This window comes from Oncorhynchus mykiss, chromosome 16 (genome assembly GCF_057628025.1).
Source record: "Oncorhynchus mykiss isolate SJ-2025 chromosome 16, ASM5762802v1, whole genome shotgun sequence".
Lineage (NCBI taxonomy): Eukaryota > Metazoa > Chordata > Actinopteri > Salmoniformes > Salmonidae > Oncorhynchus > Oncorhynchus mykiss.
The window spans coordinates 26,845,999-26,864,640 of record NC_143037.1 but is presented as its reverse complement, the minus strand read 5'-3'; the positions used below and the strand labels follow the sequence as shown (position 1 = coordinate 26,864,640).

The following is an 18,642-nucleotide window of genomic DNA, read 5'->3' as shown; positions in this document are numbered from 1 at the left end:
TCTTTTCTAGTCTCTGCTTCTTATAAGAAATGGTCTGAGAGATGTGTTATTGCAGTCAAAACAGGGTGTCTGTGAGAAAGCGCCTCAAGGCTAAAATAGATTCATAGACACAGAACCCTGCAGGGGAGTGAAAGAGACAAGTCAGACATACCACCATAAAGCAACTTAGGGAGTGGAAAATTACTGCTGAGCCCTTAAACACTGGAACAATTGTTCTCTCCTGCAAGTTTGTGTAACTGTATATGCATAGGCTTGGTCTCATGGGTAGAAGGTGTTGACATAGGCAGTTACATTACTAGGGGTTGACTGCAAGCATATTAAAGCAACTTGGACCCTTTCCTATTTTGCAGAATTTATTCGGAAACATGCGTACATTCCCGTTGTCAACTTCTGTCTGCAATTGCATTAATAAATGAATGATTGATTGATTTACTTAAAGATATTGTCTGATTACTGATTTCAACAATAAGCAAATAATTGACAAGGAACAAGGAACCTACCCCAACACTGTTACAAAATGTGGATTAAGTCCAGGGGTCTGAATACTTTCCGAATGCACTGAATACTCCCAGCAGGCCCAGTTATTCAGGAAAGCTTAACGTGCTCTGCCTCCTCTCCAATCCGAGCGGCTATTCCTCACACACCTAGAATTTATCTCTTTAAAGTAGCCTAAATATTTGTCATTTAACTTGTAAAATGTTTTACCTTTTTACATGTGGCATAAACACAACCAGTCAATGTTTTCATCTGATTTAGGCTACTTCAAAAGCGTTCTGTGCACATTTTCATCCAAAATATAATTTCCTCATCCAAACTGTGTAGAATGGGGAAAAACACATCTGTTACCAAACACCAAGATTGCCAACCCTTTGATACTGGGTAGGCCTACAAGATGGGGAGGGATGTAACCCTGTTCTGTTTGTCGAGATTGACAGTAGTCTATTTGATTGTGGTGTTCAAAACACACCACGATGTTGAAGCGCCCGAAGTCTGTATGCTTTGCTTATTGGTTGTGTAGTACATTGGCACAGAAACCTGTTGTTGGAAAATTAATTGTGTATATTTTACATCATTATAGATGTAGCATCAGTGTTGAACCTGCCAAGCTGATCATTTTCTGCAGTTGACTCTGATTGTAGTCTAATGAAACATGCAGGGAAGAGTTGGCTCATCCGGAGGTCAGTGAACACCCCCCCCCCCCCCCCCCACCCCTCAAAGTGGATTATAGCACAAAGTGACAAAGGCTTTTGAAGGATAAGTGGAAATCATGTTAATTTTTTGTACTTTGAGAACTATCCCTTCAAGGTACATCAACTTCATCAACACTTCAGTTTAGCTGGATAGATGGGTTGGCTACATGGAAAAGTGATGGAAGACCATGGAGGCCAGGAAGGAAGAGAATGGACTCGATAAGCCACTTCCGTCTTGCAGTCTGTATTTAACAGAAAAATAGCAGACGAAAAAGAGAGGATAGTGGTGTCAGATCATTGGTGAATCCCAAACCAGCCCCTCGACCTTACCAACTTACCCAGTGGGGCCTCCGTTGTCACGTGTTGATGACTAGAGGTTGACTTCAAAAGTGGCTATTGTATCAAATAAACCCATCAACTTTGGGACCAATGACTGTATACATTGTGTACAAAATGTTAATGGTCCACCACCGAAAGGAAATCCATCCAACTAGACACAACTGTGGGAGGCATTGGAGTCAACATGGGCCAGTATCCCTGTGGAACACATTCGAACACCTTGACCCAACTAATTGAGGCTGTTCTGAGGGCAAAAGGGGATGCAACTCAATATAAGGAAGGTGTTCTTCATGTTTTGTGCACTCAGTGTATGTGAATGGATAAAGACATGAATCACATGACATGATTCATTCCTATGTGAAGACTCAATAGTGCATTTGAAACCCAGGAAGTCGGTTAAGGTGGGAGATTTCTGTAGACAGGGAGAATCTCAATTCCATACCCCGTGTCCTCACTCCCCACCTCAAATCAAACATTTTTTAATTTGTCATGCTTCATAAACAGCCGGTGAATTGCTTACTTTCGGGCTATTCCCAACAATGTTGAGAAACATGGAAAAATAATAGAACTCAAATAAATACACATTGAGTAACGATAACTTTGCTATGTGCAGGGGTACGAGGTAATTGAGGTTTCAATACTATTAAAGAAAAACAAGGATCCCCTGGAATGTGGATCTTGTTTTTAAACTGTGACTACAAAATCCTAGCCAAGCTCTTAGCCATCTGTATGGACGGCTCACTGCACCAAGTAATAAATTCTGACCAACTGGCTTGAGAATTAGGCATTCGTTTTTCAATATTAGACACCTTTATGAATATACTGTCCTCCCCAGCATTGGGGACACAGCGGTGGTTGTCTTGCACGATGCAGAAAAAGCTTATGACCAGCTTTAAGTGGGACTACCTAACAGCCACCCTTTATAAATTTGGCTTTGGTCCTAAATTCATTGTGTGGATAAACATTCTTTATTTCTCCAATGTCTTCGGTATAGACTAACTTGTCCTCTGACTATTTTCCCTTTCCCCGTGGATCCAGACAGGGTTGTCTACTCTCCCCCTTGTTTGCTTTGTCAATCGAGCCCCTCGTCGTCACACTGTGCTCTGAGGCTGTTCAAGGTATACTCAGGGTGTGTTTAGAGCAGAAGGTCTCGCTATATGCTGACGATCTCCTTTTGTTCGTCTCCAACCCTGATACCTCATTACCACATGCCTTATCTATTCTTAAACAGTTTGGAGCAAGCTCAGGGTACAAGATGAACCTAGGCAAGAGTTAATTTTTTCCTGTAAATAAGGCTGCTTTAAATGTGCTCTTTTACAAGCTTTCAATTTAGGAATGTCTGGGATCAATTCACCTACTTGGGATTTAGTGACAAGGAAATATTCCAATTTGTTTAAGGACAGTATTGTTGCTCTAGCAGGCAGGTTGAAACACTTTTTGGAAATCTCTACCTCTTTCTCTTATTGGAAGGGTTAATGTTATTAAAATTAATGTGTTGCCTACATTTTTATATTTATTTCAATGTTTACCCATTTTTATTCCAATCTTTTTTTAAATTCACTGGATCAAACATTCATGCATTTATTTGGAATGGCAAGGTACCGCAGATTGGTAGAAAACATGTATAGAAGTCTAGGGCATTGGAGGGTTTAAAGCTACCAAATTTTCAGACATACTATTGGGCTGCAAATCTCAGAGCCCTTTTGTACTGGCTGCGGACTGATTCTACTGGACCACTCTGGGTCCAGATAGAATTTGAATCATGTAAGCCTGCTGCACTTTCCTCTGTGTTGTGCCCCTCTCTCCCAGTGTCCCTAGGCAAAAGGTGTGTCAACCTAATTGTAAAGCAGTCTCTTAAAATGTGGAATCAGTTCCGTTTAGCCTTTGAGGCTTTTCTCCATCAGGCCCAATCAATCAGAACGTTCTATTTCCTCCATCTTTTTAAAGGATGTGGATTTTGGCATCTGGCACTCACTGGGCCTATCCACTAGCCCGACTATTCTTTGATACATTTGCCTCTTTTGCTCAGTTACAGGAAAAGTTCCCCCAATCCCACTTCTTCCGCTGTCTCCAGACTAGGAACTTTGTTAGAGCTAACACACCTGAATGTCCCAATAGCCCTGCGAGTACAGCTATAGAAAGCATCTTTGAGCAAAACAAACTTCCCAAGGGTGAAATTTCAAATGTGTATGAAATCATTAATGACTTACAGAACCCTTCTGTATTGCCTTTAAAGACTCGATGGGAAAAGGATTTGGGGGAGGAACTTGGGGATGACACCTGGGAAACTGTGCTGCACAGGGTGCACTCTTCCTCTTTAAGCGCTAGACACAGCCTCAGTCTGTATTTGACACCCTGTGACTTACTGGTTGGAGGACCATTTCTTTGTGGGTATTTTGGGAGGACATTGAGGTTGATAATGTTGATAATATTCCTCTTGCCCTATCAGAGCCTAACATGTGAGCTTATTTTGCCATGTTTTTTATTTTGTTTTACACTTACATTGTAAAAAATGACTGTGTGAGTGGTTGCACTTCTCCTCCCCTATCCAGCGTCTGTTAACTACAGATTGCCCTTTAACCTCTGCACCCGTCTGCCTAGTGTGTTTAATTTGTCTAAAGTACGCTATCTTACGGTATCGGTGCAGTTTTTCAAATGGTGCGGACACATTTTTTCAGCCTCCTGAGGGGGAAGAGGCATTGTCGTGCCTTCTTCACAACTGTGTTGGTGTGTGGACCATGTTAATTCCTTAGTGATGTGGACGCCGAGGAATTTGAAGCGCTCAACCTGCTCCACTACAGCCCCGTCAATGTGGATGGGGGCGTGCTCTGCCCTCCATTTCCTGTAGTCCATGATCAGCTCCTTTTTGTCTTTCTGACATTGGGGAAAATGTTCTTGTCCTGGCACCACACTGCTAGGTCACTGACCTCCTCCTTGTAGGCTTCTCATCATAGTTGGTGATCAGGCCTTCCACTGTCATGAGAATAAAGATTCTCTGGTCTGATGAAACCAAGATTGAACTCTTTGGCTTGAATGCCAAGTGTCATGTCTGGAGGAAACCTGGCACCATTCCTACAGTGAAGCATGTTGGTGGCAGCATCATCTGTGGGGATGTTTTTCAGCGGCAGGGTCTGGGAGACTAGTCAGGTTAGAGTAAGGCTGTAACGTAACAAAATCTGGAAAATGTCAAGGGGTCTGAATACTTCCGAAGGCACTGTAGTGTTCCTCTTATCCAGGTGGGGAGGGCAGTGTGGTGTGCAATAGAGAGTGCATCATCTGTGTATCTGTTGGGGCGATATGCTAATTGTAGTGGTTCTGGGATGGAGTTGATGTAAGTCATTACCAGCCTTTCAAAGCATTTCAGATGTGGGTGCTACATGGTGATAGTCATTTAGACCGATTTACCTTGGCATTCTTGGGCACAGGGACAATGGTTGTCTGCTTGAAAATTTTGAAAATGCCAGCAAAGACACTTTCCAGCTGATCAGAGCAGTGCAGTCAGGGTAATACATCTGGTCCCGCAGCCTTGTGATAGTTGACCTTTTTTAAATGTCTTACATCGACTACGGAGAGCGAGATCACGTAGTTGTCCGGAACAGCTGGTTCTTTCATACAGGGTTCAGTGTTGCTTGCCTCGACGCAAGCATTGAAGTCATTTAGCTCATCTGGCGTACCACTGGGCAGCTCGCTGCTGTGTTTCCCTTTCGTAATCTGTGATAGTTTGCTTGCCTCATCCAACGAGTGTCAGAGCTGGCCTCGGGCTCTGGGATGGGCCTCTGGCTTTCTCATCTAATGGGTTTTAAGAAGGCGAGGACGCGAGGAGTATGTATTGAGATTCTCCCATAACATGCGCAGTTTGAGCTAGTCCAGGAAGTGTCGTTGCAGGCTAGCTCAGTGCCTCCCCCTCTCATTGAGTATGTCAAGTTGAAGGCCAACTGGGTACTGCAGGCTATTGGCTACGACGTTAAAATAATCAGTTCAAGGACATACATCTGTTGTAGTAGTTATTATTGGTAATAATAGGTACCATTATTGTCTTAAATTTGTATTTATTTTTTACACAAAGATCGCCATTTCCCCTTCTCTATAATGGGGGATCCTGTTTTCTGCAAATAATGCCTGCAGTACTGCGATCAGCCTTGAACTTTGTGGCTTCAATGAGAGAGAGCAGTCATTCTCCCCTGTTCGGGAGACACTGGTGACTTGAATGATGCGGTTCATGTTCCACATTTAAATAAGAAAATGAGCATGAAATAATTTCTTATAATTTTACAAAAAACAAACTCTAACAGTTAAACATTTAATTTGGGAGGTATTTCAAATGTTACATGTGTCAATTCTCAATCAGACACCAACAAATAAAGGTGGCTCATAATTAAGCATGCCTCAATTATTTCACAAAATAAAGTGGTGCGTTATGGGATGCCAGGTTTATATGCTCGGCTATGAAAAGCCAACAGACTTGTTCCTAAGGTGTTGACCTGTTGTGCCCTCTCCAGTGTGATTATTATTTGACCCTTGCTGGTCATCTATGAAAGTTCTTCAAAATGTTCAAAACGATCTGGCCTTAATGGCTATGTACTCTTAACTCCACCCGGCCCAGTAAGAAGATGACTGGCCACCCCTCAGAGCCTGGTTCCTCTCTAGGTTTCTTCCTAGGTTCCTGCCTTTCTAGGGAGTTTTTCCTAGCTGCTGTGCTTCTGCATTGCTTGCTGTTTGGGGTTTTAGGCTGGGTTTCTGTATCAGCACTTTATGACATCTGATGAGGTAAAAAGGGCTTTATAAATACATTTGATACCGCTTTGCTCTGAAGCCGCAGCTGACTTCGCCCACTTTGAGGCTAACACAGTGCCACCGACATGGCCCGCTACCATGGACTCTGGGCTCTCCTTCTCCGTGGCCGACGTGAGTAAGACATTTAAACTTGTTAACCTTCGCAGGGCTACTGGTCCAGACGGCATCCCTAGCCGCGTCCTCAGAGCATGCGCAGACCAGCTGGCTGGAGTGTTAACAGACATATTCAATCTCTCCCTATCCCAGTCTGTTTTCCCCACATGCTTCAAGATGTCCACCATTGTTCCTGTACCCAAGAAAGCAAAGGTAACTGAACTAATTGCTATCGCCCCGTAGCACTCACTTCTGTCATCATGAAGTGCTTTGAAAGACTAGTCAAGGATCATATCACCTATGACCTACTTCAATTTCCTTATCGCCCAATAGATTCACAGACGATGCCATCGCACTGCACACTGCCCTATCCCATCTGGACAAGAGGAATACCTATGTAAGAATGTTGATCATTGACTGTAGCTCAGCATTCAACACCATAGTACCCTCCAAGCTCATCATTAAGCTCGAGGCCCTGGGTCTGAACCCCGCCCTGTGCAACTGGGTCCTGGACTTCCTGACGGGCTGCCCCCCAGGTGGTGAAGGTAGGAAACAACACCTCCACTTTGCTGATCCTCAACACTGGGACCCCACAAGGATGCATACCCTCTGTTCACCTATGAATGCGTGGCCACGCACGCCTCCAACTCGATCATTAAGTTTTCAGATGACAACAGTAGCGGGCCTGATTACCAACAATGATGAGACAGCCTACAGGGAGGTGGTGAGGGCCCTGGGAGTGTGGTGCCAGGTAAATAACCTCGCCCAAGGTCAACAAAACTAAAGCTCTGATCGTGGACTTCAGGAAACAGCAGAGAGATCACCCCACCCACCCATCCACAGACGGGACCACAGTGGAAAAGGTGGAAAGCTTCAAGTTCCTCGCCTTACACATCACTGACAAACTGAAATGGTCCACCCACACAGACAGTGTGGTGGGGAAGGCACCTAAAACCCTCAAACTTTTACAGATGCACAATTGAAAACATTCTGTTGTGCTGTATCACTGCCTGGTACAGCAACTGCACCGCCCGCAACCACAGGGCTCTCCAGAGGGTGGTGCGGTCTGTTCAACGCATCACCGGGGGCAAGCTACCTGCCCTCCAGGACAGCTACAGCACTCGATGTCACAGGAAGGTCAAAAAGATCAAGGACTACAACCACTTGAGCCACTGCCTGTTCACCTCGTTATCATCCAGAAGGTGAGGTCAGTACAGGTGCATCAAAGCTGGGACCAAGAGACTGAAAAACCAGCTATCTCAAGGCCACCAGACTGTTAAATAGCCATCACTAGCACATTAGAGGCTGCTGCCCTATATACATAGACTTGAAATCACTGGCCAGTTAAATAATGGAACACTAGTCACTTTAATGTTTATATATTTTGCATTACTCATCTCATATTTGTATATACTGTATTCTATCCTATTCTACTGTATCTTAGTCGATGTTGCTCGTCCAAATATTTATTTAGTCTTAATTCCATTCCTTTACTTTAGATTGTGTATATTGTAAGATATTACTGCACTGTTGGAGCTAGAAACAAGCATTTCGCTACACCCACAATAACATCTGCTAAACACGTATGTGACATATACATTTGATTTGATTTGAAGTGGCTATTGGAGGGTCTAATTAGCCCCTATACCCACTAATTTTCACTCCCTCTGCTTTGGGACATTTGCATATGTCGGAGGAGCGCGTGAATGCGCAAATGGAAGGACAAGGGGAATGGGGGTGACATGGAATTCAGCCTTTCCATAAACAACCTCAACCCCCTCCCCTAGGCACTTAATCTTAAAGGGGAAGTTCAGTGTTTTCCAACTTAATGTTAGATGTTTTTTCACCCTGAAAGTATTTTATGAGCCATGAGAATCGTATTCATGGTTCGGTTTTCTCTGAACAGCCATTAAAGTCTTCAGCTAACCCTAGCCGACGCTAGCAAAAAATCTATGAAAGTGATGGGGGCATTCAGTACTTGTATAAACATGGCCAAAACAACTGTAATCAACTCATTATTTGGTTTGACGTTACCTGATTTAACCTTTTTCATACAGTTCTGCATGCCATGTCCCCATCAATTTCAGATTTTTTTGGCTAGTGATGGCTAAAGTTAGCAGGACTTTAACGGCTGTTTAAGCTCATCCACCTACTCCGATCTCAGTACGTAGGGGTTAGGGGCTGTTAAAGGGCAGGGCCTGGAAATACATGTTTTGCTACTATCTTGCAATCTGTATATGAGTGGAAGCAGTCTGTAGGATCCCAGGTTTGGGGAACTAGGGACAGGGGTCTCAGGTCACAGAAAGCACAGGATCTGAGCGATGTTTCTGGATCTCCGCCTGCCCTGAGGCGTCCAGGTTCCCGGGCAACGAGGGGAAGCGGAGGCTGCCACTTAGTCTGGACGTTTCCATGAGAGACAGTGACCGCTTGACCATCGGCTGGGAGGAGAGTGGCACGGTCGGCTCCATCTCCGGGGTGACGGACATGGTGTCGTCGGACTCTACAGTCAGATGGATACCGCTGGACAGCGACTCCTGGGATTTCAGGGGTAACTTGAGGTCAGGCTGGGCAGAGCTCTACAACAAAACAATCAAGGGTGAGTATTCAGTCACAGGTTGGAGGTTTAACTGCAGTAACACAGCTTCTGTGAATGTTTCAGGTGCTTTGACAGATTTTGTTTTTGTGTTCACCATCAGAATTCCTACCTGCGTGGATGCTTGGTTGTCTATCTGTATGGGTGGGATCTGGTACATGGTGTGCAACACTGGTGCTCCTGTCCCATATAGGCCAGGTGAGTCTATGGCTGACACAGTGCTGTAAGCGGGCGGTACCGGCGTTATCTGCCTTTGGAGCAGCTGCAGGATGACGTTGATATCGGCAGTCATTTGAATCTCCAGTCTGGTAATGGAGGGATAAAGGGGGCAGAAAGAGGGAAGGAAAAGGAGGAATACTAAGTAGCCATGTATTCACTGTTGCCCTGAAAGACCTTCCAGACCTTCTAAGACAACTGGAATGTCTCTCTTGTCAAAGTTAGTTTAACTCCATAAGCTCCAGTTGGTTAATGTGGGGAGTGGGGATACAGCAACTGCTTTTGTTTGAATTGGAGATTGTCCCTTTGAAGGTAAAGTATAAATGAAAACATTTTACTGAGTTACAGTTCATAAATCAGTCAGATTTCGTATGACTGAGAATACAGATATGCATCTGTTGGTCACATACCTTAAAAAAAAAGTAAGGGTGTGGATCAGCGAACAAGTCAGTATCTGGTATGACCACCATTTGTCTCCTATAGCGCTACATCTCCTTTGCATAAAGTTGACTGTGGCCTGCGGAATGTTGTCCCACTCCTCTTCAATGGCTCTGCAAAGTTGCAAGATATTGGCAGGAACTGGAACACGCTGTTGTACACATTGAACCAGAACATCCCAAACGTGCTCAATGGGTGACATGTCTGGTGCGTATACAGGCCATGGAAGAACTGGGACATTTTCAGGCTCCAGGAATTGTATACAGCTGCTTGCAACGTCGGCTGTGCAACATGAGGTGATGGTGGCGGATAAATGGCACAACAATGGGCCTCAGGATCTCGTCACGGTATCTCTGTGCATTCACATTGCCATCGATAAAATGCAATTTTGTTCATTGACTGTAGCTTATGCCTACCCATACCATAACCCCACCGCCACCATGCGTCACTGTTCACAACAGCAAATCGCTCACCCACACAAGGCCATTCATCTGTGACATCTGCCCGGTACAGGTGAAACTGGGGTTCATTAATGAAGAGTATACTTCTCCAGCGTGACAGTGGCCATCCAAGGTGAGCATTTGCCCACTGAAGTCGGTTACGATGCCGAACTGCAGTCAGGTCAAGACCCTGGTGAGGACGACCACGCAAATTAGCTTCCCTGAGACAGTTTCTTCAGTTGTGCAAAACCCACAGTTTCATCAGCTAGGTGAATAAGGTGAAGAAGCAGGATGTGGAGGACCTGGGCTGGCGTGGTTACACATGGTCTGCGGTTGTGAGACCGGTTGGACGTACTGCCAAATTCTCTAAAAGACATTGGAGGTGGCTTACGGTAGAGAAATTAACTTTCAATTCTCTGGCAACAGCTCTGGTGGACATTCCTGCAGTCAGAATGCCAATTGCACGCTTCCTCAACTTGAGACATGTGTGGCATTGTGTTATGGCTTTTATTGTCCCCAGCACACAAGGAGCAACTGTGTAATGATCATGCTGTTTAACCAGTTGCTTGATATGCCACACCTGTCAGCTGGCTGGATTATCTTGGCAAAGGAGAGATTCTCACTAACAGGGATGTAAACAAATTAGTGCACAAAATGTGAGCTAAATAAGCTTTTTTGTGCATATGGAACATTTCTGGAATCTTTTATTTCAGCTCAGGAAACATTTTATTTCAGATGGTATCAGCCAGCGTTGCACCCTAGGTAAATTGAAAATAAGCTAAAACGTGCAGGCTCAACTGTTTGCCTGGCTCAACTGTTGAAAATAGTTTTGTAATAGTAAGCGTGTTGTTCCTCGCACCTGTTGAGCTGTGACTGTAGTAGTTCCAGTCGGGACTCCAGCTCACTGGGCCTCTCCTCTGTGAACGGGGGCGGGTGGTATGAGGTCCGAACCGAAGAGGAGCGCCACTGCCTGTTGGAGTACTGGACCGACTGCCTCTCTGGCCAGTATTGAACATACCCAGACATGTTCGGTGAGAGGTTAGAGGTGGCTGGAAACATTTACAGAGTGAAAATAACAGAACATTGTTGTCGATCAACTGATGTCTTTTGGATTCTTTTGGGAGTTTGAATCCGCAACCCTCCGGTCCAGTAATGCTACATAACATACAATTGAAATGGAGGTACCATACTGCTCATACTGTACCTGGTTGAGCCCTGTCCATGGGGGCCTCTCTGCCCACTGTGGCGCCACTAGGGGGCTTCAGCTGCACCACTGAGGGGGAGTATTCCAGCCAATCGTCGTCCGGAGGGTACAGCTCCACCTTGCCCCCTTGGGTTAGGGGCTTGTTTAGGTCCTCGCTGGACTGGGAGCAAGGCGACTCACAGCTGCAGCCCTCCTCCCAGTGTGGCTGTGGGACCGAATGGCGTTGGCGGTAGGGGTACGGGTCGTCCTGGTCCATGCCGTCTGTCCAATGTAGAATGTAAAAAATAAGTCCATACAGCTAGCTTGCTTGATACATACAGACCCTGATTCAACTAATCAACTTAACTTACCAGGACCGTTGCGACAGTCCAGGGAGTGTCCCCTGTGTCGTGGCTTACTACGACTGTATCCACAATCATCACCAGAATCATCAGCCAACAGTATTGGTGGGACCTGGTCAGCCTGGCATACAGAAATAGCAAGACACAAACTGAACACATCCAGTGCCAACAATCCCATTTCATTGGACACAGTGAACCAAAAGGATCTTGTTCACCAATACCATAAATATCCCAAATAAAATGTGTCCATTTTCTCAGTTTAGCCACGTGTGTGTTTTCCTTCTTACGTCTCTTAGGTCAAAGGTGAACTCCAAGTTTGCCCAAAAGTTGTCGGCAAAGCCTGGATAAATGTCTAGAACTTCGAGCAGGTCATCCCTCTGAATCCGGTGCAGGTCACAGTAAGTGATGGCGCGCACGTCAGAGTTGGACTTGCCAGGCTCTGCATACATGTTGATAGGCTCCCCAAAGATGTCATTCTTCCCTACAGGATAGAGGAAGGGAGACAGTGAGAGTAAATGAAGGGGGATGGCATCACTTATCTCATCACAGATGGCTGTTATTTTAAATTCCGAACTATAGGATGTAGTTACTGTATATAATTCATGACATGAGAAGGAGCATGATCTTCAGAAACTACATTTACATTTCTAAAATAGTTTGAAAGACATCAATGACTAACATATAGCTAAAGTCAATGCAGCAGATCTGACACATATTTATTTAACTAGGCAAGTAGGTTAAGAACAAATTCGTATCTACAATGACGGACTACCAAAACGCAAAAGGCTTCTTGCGGGGACGTGGGGCTGGAATTTTAAAAAATTATAATATAGGACAAAACACACATCACTACGAGAACACAACACTACATAAAGAGAGACCTAAGACAACAACATAGCATGGCAAAAACTCAGCATGGTAGCAGCACACAACATGGCACAAACATTATTGGGCACAGACAACAGCACAAAGGGCAAGAAGGTAGAGACAACAATATCACGCCAAGCAGCCACAAGTGTCAGTAAGAGTGTCCACGATTGAGTCTGTGAATGAAGATATTGCGATAAAACTGTCCAGTTTTGAGTGTTTGTTGCAGCTCGTTCAAGTCGCCAGCTGCAGCGAACTGAACAATAGATTGCATAGCCTTCCTTACCCAGTATGGCCACCACGACATCATCATGAGTGACCTGGATGGTACCACGAGTGATGAAGAAGAGAGAGTTGAGGATGTCTCCAGAGTGGATGAGTGTATCCCCTGGTGGGGCATGCACAGTCTTGAAGCACATTGCCAGAGCCCGCAGACAGGCCTTGCTGCCCCCCCGGAAAGCCTTGCAGTTTTGCAGCAGACTGCGGTTCAGGTGCAGACATATATCAGCCTGCAAGCACTCTGGAAAACCCTTCAGCACCTTGGGAGGAAGATGGAAAGTCAACATAAATGTCAAAATCAGTCATTTTGCAATAGGGCATTCTCACTGTAAACTGAGTTTTCAGCACTGCAGTTTATTACGCTGGATGCCTTGGGGATTTGAATAGATTTGTTGACCAGAAGATAGTCTACAGGTATAATGCTTTATAACATGTTATAAGCACATAGCCTTTATAATTTCTTAAGGCTTATAATATGTTATTTCTCAATGTACTACACCTTAACTGACTGAAAATGGCTGGTGTTTAGTCAGGATCATGATGGCAGGATTATAAGACATACGGAGGTCATACATGCTCAAGATAAGTCTTACAATGCATTATAACGGCATCATAATGCATTATACCTGCAGGTTTTACGTAAAGTGTTACCGAAGAAAGTGTTTCTTACGAGTTTGGTGGCCGGTTTTCTACTCACTGCATTCATGTCTATGCCATTGGTGTAGGACCAGGCGTGCTGGAAGTACTCCTCCAGGCGGTTGCGAAGCCCGCTGGGGATCTGGTGGAAGCGGATAAACTCCTTGACCCGCAGCATCTGGGTGTGGTAGCGGGTCGTCCCTGAGTATAGGCGCTGGATGATGGCCGACACATTTCCAAAGATGCTGGCGTACATGAGAGCTGGAGGATGAGGAGGAGCCAATTGGGGCTTAAAAAGGCTTCTGTCAACAATTGCACGTTGATAATGCAGTATACGTGACATAATAAAAATATCTTGTAGTTCTGTGACATAAGTGACATAAGTATTTATGAAATGTACTACATTTGAATGCAGTGTGTATGGATTGTGAATGTTCTTCTGAGTAAATTGAACATTTAGGAACTTACAGCCAATAACCATAACACAGATGGAGAAGAGCTTCTCTGAGTTGGTGTTGGGGGAGACGTTCCCAAAGCCCACACTGGTCAAGCTGCTGAAGGTAAAGTAGAGTGCAGTGATGTAATAGTCCTTAGCGGACGGACCCGAGCCAGGTTCACTTGCGTTGTACGCCTTGCCCAGCTGCTCAGCCAGGTTGTCCAGCCAACCCGTCTCAGTGTAGGGCCTCTCCACGTAGCCAACAGCGTACCAGATACAGGCCAGCCAATGGGCGATGAGCACAAAGGTGCACATGAGCAGGAAGAGGACAGCGGCCCCGTACTCCGAGTAGCGGTCGAGCTTCCGCGCCACACGAACCAGCCGAAGCAGCCGCGCTGTTTTCAGCAGGCCAATCAAGGTGGCCATCTTTAGTAGGTGGCCATTTATTGAGAATAGTAGCGAGGAAATGGGAAAATAGATGCAGAATGAATTGATGGGAAATGGCTACAGGTTACTAGCAAATTTGCTTTTAAATAAGTAACACAGGAAATGTTCATGCTTGTTGTCCCTAGTGGGATCTGAAACCTGCTCTCCCACGGGAGACACCAGCATCTTGACCATTAGATCAAAAGGGAATTCTTTCTTGGACTGATGGCAACTGAATTTTTTTAAATTGCAGACATGGTTACCTCATCACGAGACCATGTGACCAACTCATAACCGCTAAATAAGCTTGAACCTTTATATTGTCTTATAAGGGTTATAATATTTTATGCCTATCTGGTTTGTATTTATTCAGGCTCATTGAGAGATTAACCCACTTTTGATCTCTTATTAAAGGCCTAAAATGCTTTATAATGCATTATACCTGTTGGCTTCAAGTAAAGTGGTTAATATTAATCCCAACTTGCATTATTCTCACCTCGTCAGACCCTGAGCGGAAGATAAGCAGGTCGAAGGGTAGGGCGGCAACCAGGTCGATGGCAAACCACCCCTTGAGGTAATGCACAGCGATCTTCCACGGCTGGGTCACCACCTCGTCGTTGGGGTTGACGAACGTTGTGCGAAAGTTGATCCCGATATCCACGATGAACAGCACATCCACCATGAGGTCCACCATGTTAAGTGGATTGCAGGTATAGCCACAACGCCGCCGCAGCGAGTCCCCACGCTCATCCAATAGGAAGGCGGCCGAGTAGGGGGTGAAGAGGGCTGTGTAGAGGACCAGGAGGAGGATGACCCAGTCCCACGCCGCTTTGACGGGGCTGTAGTGCAGCATGGTCCATGCGTGGGTGACCGGGGCCTCGATTTTGTACTCCGGCAGGACGTCAGCACCCAGAGACAGAACCTAACAGAGATCCAAATTATATTTGAGAGTTTCATTAGCATAGAGTGGTGCCAGAGGCATTCAGCAAGTGCTCGCACACCAATTACTAATCAATACTTATTACTTTGTTAATTCGATTTGAATTAGTGCAACCTGCTGTAGCCTATTGATTGATTGTGTATATGTCCATGTATTGCTTTTCTCAGTAAACAGATACGGTGCCTTGAGAACGTATTCACACCCCATTACCTTTGCCACGTTTTGTGTTACATCCTGAATTTAAAATATTTTTTTTTTGGGGGGGGGGTCACTGGCCTACATACAATACCCCATAATGTCAAAGTGGAATTTTTACAACTTAAAAACTGCAATGTTTTTAGTCCATAAGTATTCAACCCCTTTGTCATGGCAAGCCTAAATAAGTTCAGGAGTAAAACTTTGCTGAAGTCACATAAATTGCATGGACTCACTTTGTCTGCAATAAGTGTTTAACATGATTTGTTTAATGACTACCCCAATCTCTGTACCCCCATAAACTAGGTCTCTCGGCCGAGCAGTGAATTTCAACCACAAAGACCAGGGCAGTTTTCCAATATCTTGCAAAGAGGGGTACCTATTGGTAAATAGGTTTTTAAAAAAGCAGACATTGAATATCCCCTTTGAGCATGATGAAGATTATTTACACTTTGGATGGTGTATCCAGTCATTACAAAGATGCAGTTGCCAATGTACCCAGTCACTAACTCGGTTGCTGAAGAGGAAAAAGCTCAGGGATTTCACCGAGGCCAATGGTGAATTTAAAACCGTTAGAGGTTGATGGCTGTGATATGAGAAAACTGAGGATGGATCAACAACATTGCAGTTACTCCACAATATTAACCTAATTGGAAGAATGAAAAGAAGGAAGCCTGTACAGAATAGAAATATTCAAACACATGCATCCTGTTTGCAACAAGGCACTAAAGTAACATGCTGACCAGATCGCCATCCACACCAGACGCGATCGGGACACACAGGTTGAAATATCAAAACAAACTCTGAACCAACTATATTCATTTGGGAACAGGTTGAAAAGTATTAAACATTTATGACAATAGCTAGCTAGCTTTCTGTTGCTAGTTAATCTGTCCTCTACTCCGACAATGAATCCACAGATGAAAGGGTAACGTTAAACTGGGTTAGTTTCTAGTAATCTTCTACAGGCTTGTTCTTTGGACTTTATATGGTGGTTGGCAACCAACTAAGGTGCATTACCACAACAGACTGGAGTGTGGACCTCAGTTCAGCTTCCAATCACCCACCTGGGTATATGATCCTAAAAACTAATGAGATGGGAGAGGCAGGACTTGCAGCGCGTCACAAATAGAACCAAGTTCTATTTTAGCGCCTGGCTATACAGACGCTTGTTGACACGCGTGAGCAGTGGGGGTGTAATGATTGAATAACATGTATGTGTAAATGTATTTTGCAGCCCACGAGACGTGAGCTGTGTGGTCAGCATGTAATACTGCCAAAGAAAATTGCTACGCAATTAACTTTGTCCTGAATACAAAGTGTTACGTTTGATGTGGCTGCATCATGTTATGGGTATGCTTGTATCGTTAAGGATTTGAGTTTTGAGGATAAAAAGAAACAGAATGGTGCTCGGCACAGAAAAAACCTAGACAACCTGGTTCAGTCTGCTTTCCATCAGTAGGACAATAACCTAAAACACAAGGCCAAATCTACACGAGTTGCTTACCAAGAAGACCGTGAATGTTCCTGAGTGGCCAGGTTACAGTTTGGACTTAAATCTACTTCAAATCTAGGGCAAGACCTGAAAATGGTTCTCTAGCAATGATCAACAACCAATTTGACAGAGCTTGAATATTTAAAAAAATAATAAATAGCCAAATTTTGCCCAATCCAAGTGTGGAAAGCTCTTAGAGACTTACCCAGAAAGACACAGCTGTAAGTCAAGTGGTATAAATACTTTCTAAAGGGACATGTTACATAGAGGGTGAGATTGAAATAGGCTCATTTATACTCGCATTGATGTACATTTCTGTCTATTGTATTCACTATTCAAAAACATAAAAATATATATTCAAGCACTTCATCCACCATGTACTACATAACAAACACACACAAAAACAACAGTTCTCAAAGAACAAGTTTTTTTATTTTATTTTTTTACTTGTTACTTAAAATGTTTAATCTTACCTTGAACGTAGTAATCTGCGTAAGAAAAACTAATCTGTGGTTTGGATTTGTAAATATCTTCTGTAATTGTTTCCCCATGTTATCCTATTGTGTTTTTGGTTAGCCATGACTAAAGTAAGTTGAAGTTGGTGGTTTAAACCAACACTGGATTACAGTTTCTCCTAGCCCACTTTCAGGGTCAAAATAAATGTAAATATATATAAAAAAATATATATTGTTCTTTAAAGGTCTAATGCAGCTGTTTTTATCTCAATATCAAATTATTTCTGGGTAACAATTAAGTACCTTACTGTGATTGTTTTTCAATTAAAATGGTCAAAAAGAAACAATAGCTTCTTAGCAAAGAGCAATTTCTCAAGCAAGAATTTTGCTAGGACTGTCAGTGGTCTGAGTGGCGAGGGGAAAACTAGATTTTATTTGCAGAGTTTTGGAACTCTTTCTTTTTGGTCTACTAACTAATTTACCACCTTAACAAAGCCATCCAGACCAGTTCTTATGGACAAAGTAGTCAACTATTGTCTATCACAACCCCAGCATAGCAATAGTGTCGCTGATGAACTCCAGATCACATAGAAAAGACAACAGATAGCTAGCTAGCTGTAAGGTATTTTCTCCCTTTCACATTTATAGTTGGAGAGGAATAAGGGATCTTGCTGTCTGATAACCTTGTCTGTGATTATGTTCATAATCAATCAGGCGTGAGATCGGGGGAACACCTGTGTTTACAAACTGACTCTAGTCCTCAAATACTGTCCCATCTGGTGGACATCTGTGAACTGACTAATTTGCATAAATTGTTGTTCAAAGCAGCATGTGGTCCTGCCTCTCATGAGTGCCGCACCCCGACAAACACACAATACTGATTAGTGATGTTCGGGTTGACTCATAACCCACTGTCCCAACGGTTTAACTGCGGGCCCAGCCTGGACTAGACATAGTAACATAGTAAACATAAATCCGGCACTCAAATTAGTATGACTTGATACGTTTGGTATGGTTACATAAGACAGATGGTTACTTACTTACAAATGTACATTTCTATATCATAACACTAGATATGTTGACATCAAAGTTAACCTTTCTGGCGCAGGCGTTCCACAAGCGACCCACCTCAAAAACATCCGGTGAAATTGCAGAGCACCAAATTCAAAATACAGAAATAGTCATAATAAACATTCATAAAAAATACAAGTGTTATACATTGGTTTAATGAATAACTTCTTGTTAATCCAGCCGCTTTGTCAGAT

General features: G+C 43.9%; 1 protein-coding gene across 1 annotated transcript in view; it reads right to left on the bottom strand.

The window, feature by feature from the left end:
* Positions 1–5,815: 5,815 nt before the first annotated feature.
* kcnh6b (potassium voltage-gated channel subfamily H member 6b) overlaps positions 5,816–18,642 on the bottom strand; it is a 30,879-nt gene continuing 18,052 nt past the window's right edge. Inside the window, exons 2-11 of the mRNA XM_090202419.1 lie at positions 14,789–15,214; positions 13,899–14,292; positions 13,492–13,691; positions 12,802–13,054; positions 11,936–12,129; positions 11,658–11,769; positions 11,308–11,568; positions 10,963–11,152; positions 9,122–9,314; positions 5,816–8,992 (exon numbers count right to left, since the gene is read on the bottom strand). Coding sequence (XP_090058545.1) covers positions 8,708–8,992; positions 9,122–9,314; positions 10,963–11,152; positions 11,308–11,568; positions 11,658–11,769; positions 11,936–12,129; positions 12,802–13,054; positions 13,492–13,691; positions 13,899–14,292; positions 14,789–15,214 — 2,508 coding nt within the window. The 3' untranslated portion in view covers positions 5,816–8,707. The remainder of the gene's footprint in view (positions 8,993–9,121; positions 9,315–10,962; positions 11,153–11,307; positions 11,569–11,657; positions 11,770–11,935; positions 12,130–12,801; positions 13,055–13,491; positions 13,692–13,898; positions 14,293–14,788; positions 15,215–18,642) is intronic.